This window comes from Malaclemys terrapin, chromosome 11, assembly GCF_027887155.1.
Source record: "Malaclemys terrapin pileata isolate rMalTer1 chromosome 11, rMalTer1.hap1, whole genome shotgun sequence".
Classification (NCBI taxonomy): Eukaryota; Metazoa; Chordata; order Testudines; family Emydidae; genus Malaclemys; species Malaclemys terrapin.
Window position 1 is genome coordinate 79,992,681 of NC_071515.1, and position 14,367 is coordinate 80,007,047.

The 14,367-nt window shown below is 53.6% G+C and overlaps 1 protein-coding gene across 1 annotated transcript; it reads right to left on the reverse strand.

Annotated features, from left to right (window-relative positions):
- Positions 1–451: 451 nt before the first annotated feature.
- LOC128845482 (uncharacterized) lies at positions 452–9,038 on the reverse strand. Its single transcript, XM_054044235.1, has 2 exons — positions 9,010–9,038; positions 452–1,763 (listed from the first exon to the last, which is right to left on the reverse strand). Exon 2 carries the CDS (start codon positions 1,745–1,747, stop codon positions 452–454), a length of 1,296 nt encoding a protein of 431 aa, XP_053900210.1. The 5' UTR covers positions 1,748–1,763; positions 9,010–9,038.
- Between the last annotated feature and the right edge of the window lie 5,329 nt (positions 9,039–14,367).

Sequence of the window (14,367 nt, forward strand, 5' to 3'; positions counted from 1 at the left end):
ATACCCTGGCTAGCAGTCTTCTCCTCGGGCCCCACATGGCCATTTGCACCCACAGGCCCATGTTCATCTATTTGCGTGCGTGCACACCCCCCCCAGGGCCTCTCTCTCACATACATACACTCACTCGGAGGCTCAGGTCCACACACACCCCTGGCCCCCTCTCTCACACTCTCAGGCCCACAGACACCCCACGCCCCTTCTCGCGTGCACACGCTCACTCACACTCTCGGGCCCACCGACACCCCACGCCCCTTCTCGCGCGCGCACACTCACTCACACATAGGCCCACAGACACCCCACGCCCTGTCTCGCGCACACACACTCACTCACACTCTCAGGCCCACAGACACCCAGAGGCCCCCACACCACAAACACAGGCCCACATGCTCACTGTGTGTGTGGGGGGGAAATGCACCTGACACTCCAGAATGTGGCGTCACCCACACACCATTCAGGGATGAGATTTGTGACCCGTGACAGCAGCTAAGCCTCTTACTGCATCAAGCTGCCGAAGAAGACATGGTCTCAGCTCCAGCTCCAGCAGCCAGTCGCTCTGCAAGATGCTCTTACGATACTCCTCCAGCTCCATGTGCCGCCCCAGGTCCTCCAGCTGTCTGAGCGTTGCCTGGCACTGGCTGCTAAGCAGCGGCATGTCCCAATCTGCCTGCTCCAGTCTCTGCTGGAAAACGTCGAGCTTGCGCCTTGTGTCTTGCTGCTCCAGCTGCAGGCTGGAGATGCTCTGGGTTAGCTCGTGCAGCTGAGTTTCCAGCACTCCAGCACGTTCCACTCGCCAGAGCAGGGCCATCAGCTCCTCGCGACTCTCCCGCAGCTTGGTTCGCGTCGCACTGATGTTGCCCAGCCAGCCACATCCATCATGGGAGCTGCAGCTGCTGCTGCTTCTCCTGGGTCTGGGATGTAACTGGCCTGAGAAACTGCTGCAGCCGTTGGCAGACTCAGGGAGGCTGATGGCCACTCCATTCCTCCAGGGCTCAGAGGTGCCAGGAGCCAGCCCAGTTCTACGCTCGCCCTTCTCCTGGCCTGGCTCTGGCGGCAGCTGGAAGACGCTGTATCTGCTTCTGTGGAGACTGAGCCACTGCCTGGCAAGCACCGCCGTGGCCAAGCTCTTGTGAAAGATGTCAGGGACCAGCCTCAGAACCTTCACGACGGGGCCAATGTTGGCAAAGCCCTGCAGGGCGCACAGGCTCTGGGGGCCGAAGACTCGGTCGTCAATCACTCCCCGGCTGAGCAGCAAGGCCCACTTCCTCCTGACGGCAAACAGTTGCTTGGCGATATCTGCGATGGAGGTCACAGCGTGGGGACTCTTCTCCCCGCTGTGCCCAGCACCAGATCCGCTGCGGGAACCCACGGGAGACCGGCACTCAGCCCTGGCATACAGCTCATCGTGGACATACAGGTGCTCACACAAAGGGAACACGACCTTGGCATCAAACATCTCTTTTAAAGCATGTAAGTACCCCAGGTAGGAGCCAAGCCAGGCGACATAGCCAGGGACATCACAACTCTCAGCGCTGCCTGTCATTTTCACGGTGTCCTGGCGTGGCCAGTCCCTGCCCTCAACAAGCTTTTCCAGCTGCTCCAGGCTTTTCACCTCCCAGGTCGGGCTCCCGGGGAGCAGCAGCAGCAGCACGTTGTGAAGCGTGTGCAGGTCAAAGTCTTTCTGGCAGCTCTGCACTTGTGCCTCGAAGGCACGGATCTCGTCCTGGAGGGCAGAATACAAGGTTTCCATGGATGGTCTGGGTGACCTGAGATGGCAGAAAGGAGGTGGAGAAATGTAAGCTGAGCATGCACCACTCTGGCCCCCAGAGCCAACCCCACAGATCCCACTGCAGCTAGAGGGCAGCCGAAAGGTGGGCGAGTAGCAAGGACCATTGGAGAAAATACATGATGCAGCTGCTGGTCAGTGGGTACTTTGCACTGAGCAGCAGCCTGGGGAGGGAGAAGCACTAGGCTAGCCAACAGCCATCTTTCTATCTAGCATTATCCAGACAAATAAAATACATAAGATCTGGTGCAGAGCAAAACAGCCTGGCCAAAACTGGGGAGAGATAGACCATCGACGCTGAACAAGTTGCTGCGCCCTCTCTTAGCTAAGCTGCATGTACTCAGCCTTCATCGACGTGCCCCACTGCTGATGATCTCTTGCGTGTAGCTCAGGCAAGTTTCAGATCAAACCGCAGTACCTGTGATCACAGGCTCACGCTCACCCCCACCGCGAGCATGGCGGCCAGGCCAAGCAGAATTCATAACTCTTACAGCTGTACAGACTGTCACTGGACCGACTGCCGGGGGCTCTCAGGGTTATGGAGCTACGGCCGAGAGGCCACAGATTCCAAGCTTCACTTGGACAAACAGCAGCATGTGAAGGTCCCAAAACAAGGGTCTACCTCAGGGCTCAGTTCTAGCTCTGACACCTTTCAACCTCTTCACAAATGACTTCCCAACACCATGGCCAGGCGTTTTATCTACGCAGATGACAGCTGTCTGGAAGCACAGGACCAGGGTTTCAATCACAGCAGTCCTAAATGGTGACATGAAAGAGAGATGGCCACTGCTGCAAAGGATGGAGACTTAAACCTTGTACCAAAAAGATTATTTCTGAATGGCTTCTTTCCCCACTCACTGCCCCGGGTCTGCTGCAGGGAGCAGGTAGAGTCTCTCCCTCTCCCCCTTCCTGTGAGAATGAAGGATGGCCCTCTGCTCCTGCCCCTCCCTCCCCACAGCACCCAGATGGGAAGGGGCAGAGAGGACCCCGCTGCAGCCTCCCTCTCCCCCACCCCAGACTGGGAGAGCAGAGGTGAGGTGTGTGTGTGGGGGGGATTAATGTGGGGTCTGGGGGACAGGATTGATTCCTGGCTGGGGGGTATAGGGGTGGGCAGATGTGGGACTGTGCTAGTCACATACCCCCCCCCATTTTTTCAGATCACATTGAGCGCTGAATGGGAGGTGAGAACAGCAGTGGTGTGTAACCCACACCTGCCTGTTACAGAGCAAGCAGGAGCTGGCAAAACATGGCTGTGTTTAATGCGTTAACAGGGCGTGTCGGACGTGTGTGTTAAATGCGTTGGGTATTGATGCTGATGTGCTGCTTGTGCGGAAATCGGGGCCCGGCCTCAGGACACAGCTCACCTGTGCTGTGCGGGAACGCAGCTACAGCAAGCTGGCCTCAGGCTCTCTTGCAGCAGACTCGAAATTCAGTGGCAACCTGAGCTAAACTGCAGCTGTGAGGTATTTATGCAATGAAACAGGAACATGGGCTTTGGCCAGAGCCAGTCCTTGTCTTCTCTACTTCAACATCCAATTACACATTTGACTGGTAAGCCCTTAGTCCTGGGGCCTGACCCCCTAGAGAGCCCTAGAGCAAAGGCCCGAAGGGGCCAGCAGATCATTCTAGTCTGACTTCCTCTGTCTCACAGATCACACCCAGCACCTGCACAGAAAACCCAACAACTGAAATTAGACCAAAGTATTGCATCCCATAGGAGACTAAACTTTACATATCCCAAGCAGAGAACAGGAGAGACTGAGGGACACCAGAACCAAGGACCCTGCAATGTCAGGGAAATGATTAGGCGAGATACACCCAGATAATCCTGGCAAATCACCTGCACCCGCACACTGCAGAGGAGGGTGAAAAAACCAGAAGGTTCCTGCCAATCTGACCTGGTGGAAATTCCTTCCTGACCCCACATGGGGTGATCAGTTAGAAGCTGAGCGTGAGCCAGCCAGCCAAGCCCCTGAGAGAGAGTGCTCGGTGCCACCCCAGAGCCCTGGCCCTCCCCATCCAGTGTCTCATGTCTAGCCCTGGCCATCCCTGAGGTTTCAAAGGAAGGAGATTAAAAAGCCCTCCCAGAATACACTGGGGGAAAATCCCTTCCTGACTCCTGCAAGTGGCTAGCTGTAACCCGGAAGCATGAGCTTTTAGGCACATAAGACATAAACCAGCAGTGAGTCCCAGGGCTGTTAAGCCTCCCCCCCCCAGCAACCACATCCCACAGTTGCACTCCTAAATCTGTAGGCAGCTTGGTAGTGATATCTATTGGTGAATAGGGAGAAGCGCAGCCCAGAGCTGCAGGTGAGCTCCAGGCGGGCAGGGGCTCCAGGGGGAGGGAGCTTTCTGCTGGCAGCTGTTAGCGAGCCAGGGGAAATGACAGAATGGGCCAGGGCTCATTTGCATTTCAGTTATTTCACAGTTTGGGACATTCTGCTTAAAATACAATTAAGTTTGGAGTTTCGGGGCAATAAAGTGCTATTGAGCTTGTTGGGAAATGAAGGGACAAGAGATCGACACCAAGCGGCCTGGGTCACCCTGACCACGACCATAGTCAGGAACAGTTGGGTAAGGCAGGTGTGTTTAACTATTTTCCTTCTGAGGCCCACCCAACATGCTATAAAATTTTCATGGCCTCCCTGTGCTACAATAGCCGGTTTTCTGCATATTAAAGTTTGGGCTGGTGTTAGGGGTTAGCAAGCAGGGTAACTGCCTGGGGCCTTATGCCACAGGGGCCCCCATGAAGCTACCTTGCTCAGGCTTTGGCTTCAGTCCTGGGTGGTAGGGCCCTAGGCTTCAGCCCCAGGCAGTGGGGCTTTGAATTTCTGCCCTGGGCCCCAGCAACTTGAAGGCTAGGTCTACACTACGGGGGGTCAACCTAAGATATGCAACTTCAGCTACGTGAATAGCGTAGCTGAAGTTGCGTATTTTAGGTTGACTTACCTGGCTGTGAGGACAGCGGCGAATCCACCGCTGCCGCGCCGCCGTCGACTCCACTTCCCTCTCTTGCCACGGTGGATTTCCGGAGTCGACGGCAGAGCCATCGGGGATCAATTTTATCGCGTCTTCACTAGACGCGATAAGTCAATCCCCAATAGATCGATTGCTACCCGCCGATCCGGTGGGTAGTGAAGACGTGCCCTAAGGATGGCCCTGCTTGGTTGACCCCCTGAAAGCTGCTTAGGGAACCCCAGGGGGCCCAGACTCCTGGTTGAGAACCACTGGGGTAAGAGGGAGCCTGGAAAGGGCCAAGAGAGAAGAGGGAAAGTGAAGAGGTTTTTAGTAGTGGGTGAGAGTATCTGGCTGGTGCTACTGCATCTGTGGGGGATCAGCTGTTGTTTGTTTTCTGAGGAGCTAAGCCTGCTGCAAAACAAAGGTACAAAGCTGGTGTGGGTGTGGCTGGGGGTGGCCAGCTGGGTGGGGCAGGGCTAGACTGAAGCCATAGGGAGAGCAGTACCCTAATTAAGGCACGGGAATGTGGGCTTTCCTAGTAAGCAATTGAAGCTGAAATCACTCCCGATGGGACAGGTGGAAGAGCCCCTGAAGCAGCCCGTGAGCACTGCCCTGTTATATTCCTTCATCTTCACCAACCCAGGACAACAATCTGTGAGCAAGGGAGCTGGGGTAGAGGGAACTGGCCAGAACACATAGACCACGCACAGGTGCCAGAGGACTCAGGTTGGGATTATTGTTCAGATGCCCTGCAGTAGGATGGAGAGTTTACCTAATATTGCTAATTTATTAATTGCTGCTTTTCCCACATTCATTCTGTTGCCCCTCCTGTTATTCCCCCTAAAATGTCTCTTTGTTTTAAATCCCTGGACTCAGTGCTTGTGAGTAAGGAAATACTGCCCCCAAAGGTGCCCGGGGGGTATAGATAGTTTCCCAGGTTTTTGGGGAGATTGGCAGCGATGAGGTGTACTCCCCACACTGGTCCTGAGTGGGCTGAATGGGGTCCACTAGGCCTCAGCAACTAATTAGGACACAAACAGGGGAGATGAGCTGGAGAAAGGGACCTACTCCTCTGCATAGGTGATATAAAGCAGGAGAGGGAAGGCCTGTGGGCTCAGCTATGTGAGGGGTGACCTGCCCTGTGCGTAGCAGTCTGAGGGTGTGTACTCCACACATTGTCTCTGAGAGGGCTGAATGGGGCCCACTGGGCCTCAGTAGCTAATTAGGACACAAACAGGGGAGATGATCTGGAGGAAGCTAATTAGACAAAGGCTCACCTGTGAGGGAACAGGCCCTGCTTCTCCAAAGTGAGGGAGAAGGAAGCAGCCCGTGAGGAAGGAGACTAGTACGATGGTGGAGATGTAGATCTGAACTGTTCACTGCAGGGCCCTGGCACCCAGACCAGAGTGTGGGCCTGGGCTCCCCTACCAGCCACTGCAGAGTGGGCCTGTTTGGGGATAGCGAACTGGAAGACTGCTGGAGTGACAGGCTCAGGGCAGTGGATGTGAGGACAGCCTGATGCTGGCTGCGTGGATAGAAGAGACTTTGAAAGTCTGCCCTGGAAGGGGAGTCCACTTAGTGACCTGGCCGGACGGCTGAGTCATGAAGAGGCCACACCAGCTCCTGAACCGAGAGAGGGGCTGAGGGATGCTGTGTGACCCAGGGAAGAGGCCTTCCTTGGCTTTGAGCTATTCCCCAGAGCCACCAGGTGGAGGTGTCATCCCAGCAGTGAGTAAAGCCCCCCCTCAAGCCAGTGTTATTTAAGCCTCTAGGAAGAACTCCTGGAAAATTGAACCCAGACCTTTTAGCTGCCAACAATACCTGATAGTTTCCATACATTTTCAGTTTTTCAAATGGCTGCAGAATTTTGTCTTGAGAATGCAGAAATAGCTGGCAGGGACAGGAGAGGGTTTTTCCAGCTGGGTTGGGAGCAGCAGGGCTTTGAGGCACAGGGACAGTTTGAGATTATGGGGTAATCGCATTAATTAGGTGTTCCTTCTTAAATGGATAAGCTGTTGACTATACTGATACTTTCATTGTTATCATTATGGTTCAGCCTAACATGCTATTGAGATGAATGGGGCAGGTAGGGTGATCTGACAGCAAGTATCAAAAATTGGGACAGAGAGTGGGGGGTAATAGGAGCCTATATAAGAAAAAGCCCCAAATATAGGGACTGTCCCTATAAAATCTGGACATCTGGTCACCCTAGGGCAGGTCACTGGTCTTTCTCTGAAGACTGCATCAGTTACACTGTTTATGTTTCAATGTATTTTTGTGTGCACACAGACTAGAAATGCCATTCTTTTAAATGAAAGAATAGATGCTGGACCACTGTTCTGCAGCAGAGGGGGATTCGGTGGCAATTCCACATCTGTGGAATGCAGCCTGTAGCCATTTATCAAAGATCTAGGTGTCTGTAGTGTGTGCAGAGGGTGGGTTGTGTGTGTGATGCCCTGTCCCTTTAAATGTTTGAGCACTTCCCCTCCCCAATTCAAAGCCTCCCTTTCCTGTTGGCTTCCTTGTGCTGCAAGAAGAGTCAAGCAATCACAGCACACAGCTGGGCTTGTCAGCTGTGTCTGGGTCAATCTCCTTCTCTGCTGGGTCCAGAACGATCAGTATTGTCTGAGCTGATTTCACTAATGAGCTGGTGGGAGTAGGAGTAAACTACCCTCACCTGACACTTCAGATTAAATTAAACTGGGAGGAGCTGTGAGTGCCGGGGAACAAAGGGTGCTGGAGACCAGAATTCTGGTCAGGAAGGGGTTCAGACACTAGTGATGGGCACCAAGAGAGGAGCTGAGGGACATCAAGAAAGATTCAGCTAATAAATCTGGGGGGAAAGTACCCAAACCCTAATCCATTCCCCAGGGTCACTGGGGAGCAGGAATGGCTGAGAGAACAAGCAGGCAGTTGAGGATGGAATTAGATGTAGATGTGCAATGGGGTATAGTTGCAAGGTCTGGGCAGTATAGGTCTGAATGCACAAAGGCACCATCACCTCAGAGAGCCCAGAGGTCACAGTGCTGGTGGGCTGCATCTGGAATGAGGTTAAATTCTGGGTCCTTGATCATCAAAAGTGCCTGGAACGTCTGGGCCTGGGAGTGGTGAGAAGAGCCAAGCGCAGAGCAGGGGTGGGGGGATTCCCCCTCTATCTTGGAATGTGCCACTGGGGCTTGGGAGGGTGTGAAGACAGGCTGCACATCTGGGAAGGGCGTGAAGCCCAAGTGGGGAGAGGCTGGCTGGGGTGGGAGCTGTTGTGAAATGAATATCGGGAATTGATACCTGATACCCTGAGGGTGAGCTGCATTATATATCAGAGGGATAAATACTAGGGAGGGAGAGGAATTATTTAAGTTCTGTACCAATGTGGACACAAGAACAAATGGATACAAACTGGCCATCAGGAAGCTTAGACTTGAAATTAGATGAAGGTTTCTAACCATCAGAGGAGTGAAGTTCTGGAACAGCCTTCCAAGGGGAGCAGTGGGGGCAAAAGACTTATCTGGCTTCAAGACTAAGCTTGATAAGTTTATGGCAGGGATGGTATGATGGGATAGCCTAATTTTGGCAATTAATTGATCTTTGACTATTAGTGGTAAATATGCCCAGTGGCCTGTGATGGGATGTTGGATGGGCTGGGATCTGAATTACTACAGAGAATTCTTTCCTGGGTATCTGGCTTGTGAGTCTTGCCCACATGCTCAGGGTTTAGCTGATTGCCATATTTGGGGTTGGGAAGGAACCAGGGCAAATTGGCAGAGGCCCTGGGGGTTTTTCGCTTTCCTCTGCAGCGTGGGGCATGGGTCGCTTGCTGGAGGATTCTCTGCACCTTGAGGTCTTTAAACCACGATTTGAGGACTTCAGTAGCTCAGACATAGGTTAGGGGGTTGTTACAGGAGTGGGGGGGTGAGATTCTGTGGCCTGCGTTGTGCAGGAGGTCAGACTAGACGATGATAATGGTCCCTTCTGACCTTAACGGCTATGAGTCTATTAGGCTGTGTCTGTGTTTCCCAAGCACTGGACTGGACACTAGAAAATGTCCTGTAGGGGCCATGCTTGGCCGGGCCTCTAGGTGGATGCGGCTAACTCCCAGATGCCCCAGAGATGAGTGCTGTGGAAATGCTGTCAATACAATAAACTAACAGGTCTCTTCAACCTGGACCACTGTGCTTCTCCTGCATTCCCCCCGCACTGGTCCCCTCTCATCCTTCCATGTCCCCTGTCTCCTTCCCTACAAAGCCAGTTCTCTGAAGCTGAGAACTTACCAGCTCTGGGAAAGGCAGCCGCTGGCAGAGAGGAGGAAGTGCTGGAGCTGGGTTCTGCTGCACTGAGCCCTTTGCTCTGTGCCATGGAGGAGAGGCAGGGCTCACAAACCTACCTCACCATGGAAACAGCAAGTTCAGACATGCTGCAAACACTGGGATCCATAAGCACCAGCCCTGTAGCCTATCATGCCCAGCCCCAGGCAGTGGGGGAAGAGTGCTGGCTCCAGGGGAGGGAGTGCCTGGGTATTCCAGTCTCAGCCCCTCCCAGCAGGGGCCACTGTAGGCAGGGGGGCAGGAGCGCTGGCTGTGGGGGAGCTCCCAACTATTCTAGTCCCAGTATCTCCTAGCTGGGGGTGCTGCAGGGAGTGGGTCAGGAGTGCTGGCTGCTGGGGGAGGAGAATGGTACTCCTGGGTACCCCAGTCCTGGCCCCAGGGCTGAAAGTGTCCTAGGCCTGGCAAATAAAGTTTTCTACAACTCCCGGCAGGTCCCAGGGGGGCCACGTTTCGCCTGTCAGGAATCGGGGCCGGCAGCACAGCCAGGGTCTGGGCCACCTAGGAGTGCAGCTGGCCTGTGGCGGGCTGCCTGATTAGCTACCCTGCCGGAGAGAGAGCAGGAGTCAGCAAGCCGCTCTCAAGCCCAGCACCAGCGCAGTTGGGTGGCTGCTCAAAGCATTGGCCTGTGGCTGCAGCAGCTCCTGCCCCTGCCTTGCCCAGCTTCAGGTCACCTGGCTCTGCTGATTTCTGACTCTGGTCCTGACCCGAGGCTTCTGTTCCTGGCTACCGACTCCTGCTGTAACCACTTGGCACGAGCGCCTGCTGACACAGCCTGTCTGATGGGGGATCCCCTCTGGCTGGCTGCTTTCCCCAGAGCCTCGCCCCCCACCCCACCCCCGGAGTGTAAGCAGGGGCTGCGGTAGGAGGCAGGCAGAGCTCTCTGGCCCCTCTGAAGATGAGACTGTTCTCATAGGAGGGGAGGAGGGAGCAGGGAGAGCCCAGCTGCTCCGGACACACCTGTCCCCTCCTCCTCCCTGTAACACCTGCTCTGGGAATGGGCACAGGGGACCCTGCTGCAGCCCCATGGAGGAGCAGAGGTGAGGGACATGGAGACAGAGTTGATGGAGGGGAAATCTTAGAACCCTCACTTTTTTTCAGACTACTTTAACCAATGTCTGGCATCCCCCAGCAGGGGGCGCTGTGGGGAGCGGGGCAGGAGCACTGGCTATGGGGGGAGCTACCAGCAACTCCAGCCCTGGCCTCTCCCAGCAGGGGGCGCTGTGGGGAACAGAGCAGTAGTGCTGGTTGTGGGAGGGGGGAGCTCCTGGCTACGCCAGCCCCAGCTTCTCCCAGCAGGGGGCATTGTGGGGAGGGGGGCAGAAGCGCTGGTTGTGGGGGGTGGAGCTCCCGGCTACTCCAGCCCGGCCCTTCCCAGCAGGGAGCGGGGCAAGAGCGCTGGCAGTGGGGGGAATGCCTGGCTATGCCAGCCCCAGCCTCTCCCAGCAGCGGGCGTTGTGGGGAGCGGGGCAGGAGCGCTGGTTGTGGGGGGCGGAGCTCCCAGCTACTCCAGCCTGGCCTTTCCCAGCAGGGGGCTCTGCAGGGAGCAGAGCAGGAGCGCTGGCAGTGGGGGGGAGTTCTGGCTACGCCAGCCCCAGCCTCTCTCCGCAGGGGGTACTGTGGGGAGTGGGCTGCCATGGGGCTGATGGCCAGCAGGCGATGTAGGTAACACAGGGTCTGCGCAGACACAGCGCTGCGCTAATGGCATTGATCTCAGCGCTGCGCCTCTCATGGAGTTGTTAGGTCGGTGTAGTGGGTGACTGACACTGTCGGGAAGAGCATTGTAGTGCAGATGCTGACAGAGTTAGGTAGACGTAAGCTCCCATACATCAATCTAGCTCTGTAGTGTAGACCTTGGAAACGGAGGTCTGGCCTGAGGGGTGCCCCTGGGTGGGGCTGGTCACCTCCACTGGATGGGTTTGAGTTAACGTTGGGAGCGTTGATAGTTGTGCATTACACTCGTGCAGTGAATTGTGCATGCTCAGAGGTGACCCTCCCGAGCAGCGTGACCCTGCTGATGTCAGGGCAGTGACTCCTGAGTCAGGCCCAGCCTGCACAGTGCTCAGAGACAGATGGGAGCTAGGAACTCCGGGGTTCAGACTCTTACTGCAGAGCCTGGGTCCGGTTACTTCCTCCCTATGGCTTTGCCTACACGAACCCCCTTTCCCTTTGCTCAGACTGGCTCAGTCTGTGGTGGGATCTCTAATGCAGCTCCAGCAATTTTCAGGGGCCAGGTCACAGAGACCTGCTCTGATCTGCATTAGACAACAAGGTGCTCAAAATGCTTGTAGTTGTGTGGAGTCCTGTCTGCTCTGGTGCTTCCACCACTGGGTTTGAACAAGTGATGGCAATGGCTCGTAACTTGAGCAAAGCAGCCCCTGTGCAGACAGTTTGTCTCCTTTTCTCCAGCTGGAAAAGGAAGACTAATAACAAGGACCCAGCTCCCAGCAGCGGGGCTGTGAGGCTGAATTAATGAATGCTTGGAAATATCCTTGGATGGAACGGGTATGACAAACGGTATTATTCTCTAATTTTAATTCCTGTTGTTCATGCTCTTGCCCACTAGGGCGCAGCACAGAGTTAGATTGCAGCATTGGACACAGATTGTGAGCTGTCCCTCTGGCCAAGTCCTGGTCTCTTCTGGGGGCTGTGGAGCAGTGTACTGAGCATAGGGGCCTGTCTGCAGTAGCTTGGCCTTGGCTCCTGCATGGTCAGTGGTGCACTGAGCTGAGGCGTAACACTTCTGCACATGCTCATCCCCAGAAGAGAGATGTACCTCATCCTGTTCTCATCAGAATCCCAGAAAAAGGGAAACTGGAATTCAGATGCAGACTTTTAACAGCAAGTGTCATTCAGCATTAGAGCAGCTTTCCAAGGGATGTTGTGGATTCTCCATCACTTAGATTCATAGATTCCAAGGACCACTGTGATCATCTAGTCTGACCTCCTGTATCACACTGGCCAGAGACCTTCCCCAATGTAATTGCTAGAGCAGATCTTTTAGAAAAACATCCAATCTTGATTTTAAAATGGTCAGCGATGCAGAATCCACTGTGGCCCTTCATAAATTGTTCCAATAGTTAATTACTCACTGTTAAAAATGTATGCTTTATTTCCAGACTGAATTTGTCTAGCTTCAACTTCCAGTCACTGAATTGTATTAGACCTTTCTCTGCAAGGTTGAAGAGACCATTATTAAATCGCTTCCTGGCTCTTTGAGCTGTGGTCCGAGTGTAGTATTTGTTCCCCCTGTAGATACTTGTAGACTATAATTGTCACCCCTTGACCTTCTCTTTGTTAAGCTAAATAGATCGAGCTCCTTGAGCCTCTCACGATAAAGTGTGTTTTCTAATCCTTTAATCATTCTCGTGGCTCTTCTCTGAACCCTCTCCAATTTATCCACATCCTTCTTGAATTGTGGGCACCAGAACTGGACACGTTATTCTAGCAGTGGTCAAATATAGAGGTAAAATAACTCCTCAGAAGAGCTCTGTAGAGCTCAAAAGCTTGTCAGTTTCACCAACAGAAGCTAGTCCAATAGAAGATATTACCTCACCCACCTTGTCTCGTATCTTGGGACCAACATGGCTACAACAACACTGCGAACAACTCTCCACTCCTACTCTAGGTTTGAATCCCAGGATCACATTAGCTCTTTTGCCCACAGCATCACGCTGGTGTAAAGCCCAACACAGAGGGAAGCTGTTGGGCCAAAAGACCACTGGGAGCAGCACAAGCTGGGTGCTTGGGAGCAGCCTCGTGGTGTTTAGAATGTGGGGGGTTATTATTTTTTAAAGGGGGAGACCAAAACAGCTGCTTGTTGTGTGGGGCTGTGTGGAGAACTTCAAAGATTCTAGACTAGTGGGAGCTCAGGGAGGTTTTTTTTAGGGGGGGGAACAGCTGGGGAGAGCAGGTGCCAGCTTCCCCTTCCATCCCAGCACTGCTGTGAGCGGGCCCAACAGGTAACTCAGAAACGGCTGGTGGAGTCTTGAGGGAGGAGGCCCAGTGATGTGGGAGAAGGAGTCCAGTAGCGAGCAAGGGAAAGCAGCAATTGGCATTAGAACAGAAGCAGGGGCGGCTCTACGTTTTTTGCCGCCCCAAGCATGGCAGTCAGGTGACCTTTGGCGGCACGCCTGCAGGCAGTCTGCTGGTCACGCGGTTTCGGCAGCGTTTCTGTGGGTGATCTGCTGGTCCTGCGCCTCGCCGAATTGCCGCCCTCACAGCGACCAGCACGCTGCCCCCCACCGCTTGCTGCCCCAGGCACATGCTTGCTGCGCTGGTGCCTGGCACCGCCCCTGAACAGAAGGGACAGTAAGTGGGAAGCCAGTTGGTAGGGACCCCTGCGGCACAGTTGTGTTGTCATCGGAGTGCCAGGAACAGAACTGAAATTGAGAGATTCCAGTTCAGAAGGAACAAGAAAGACAGAGAGAGTAGGAATTTTAGTAGATTCTATTTAACTTCCTCCAGATATACTAGTGGAATGGAAATAGTGTATCACCATATGAGGAGACTATCTCATCTGTCTTTCCCCCAAATACAGAACAAAAATATTTATTGAATGCTTCTGCTTCTTCTGAATTGTTGATAATTCTACCATTCAGGGGCACCGGAACAAAGGGGGCCATGCCTCCACCCACACTTTTTACTGGCTGTAAGGGGGAATGATATGGGAAATGGGGCAGAGAAGAGTGAGCGGGGGGTGGGGCCTTGGGGAAAGGGGTGGCATGGGGGGGCAGGGCCATGGTTTGGGTGTCAGTGGCCACCCCACTTTTAGGAAGCTTCCACTGCTCCTGCTACCATTTCCATCTAGTAATGGGCCAGTACTATTGTCAGGATTTTTTTGTTCCTAATATATTTTTTTAAAACTCATTGTCCTTAATTCTGCTGGCCATAGATTTCTCCATGTGTCCCTTGTATACCCCAAATTAAAAAACATAGTAAGAGAACCAAAAAAGTGCCACCGTGGCTAACCAAAAAAGTCAAAGAAGCAGTGAGAGACAAGGCATCCTTTAAAAAGTGGAAGTTAAATTCTAATGAGGAAAATAGAAAGGAGCATAAACTCTGGCAAATGAAGTGTAAAAATATAATTGGGCTAAAAAAGATTTTGAAGAACAACTAGCCAAAGACTCAAAAAATAATAGCAATTTTTTTTTTAAGTACATCAGAAGAAGGAAGCCTGCTAAACAACCAGTGGGGCCACTGGACAATCGAGATGCTAAAGAGGCACTCAAGGACAATAAGGCCATTGCAGAGAAACTAAATGAATTCTTTGCATCGGTCTTCACAGTTGAGGATGTGAGGGAGATT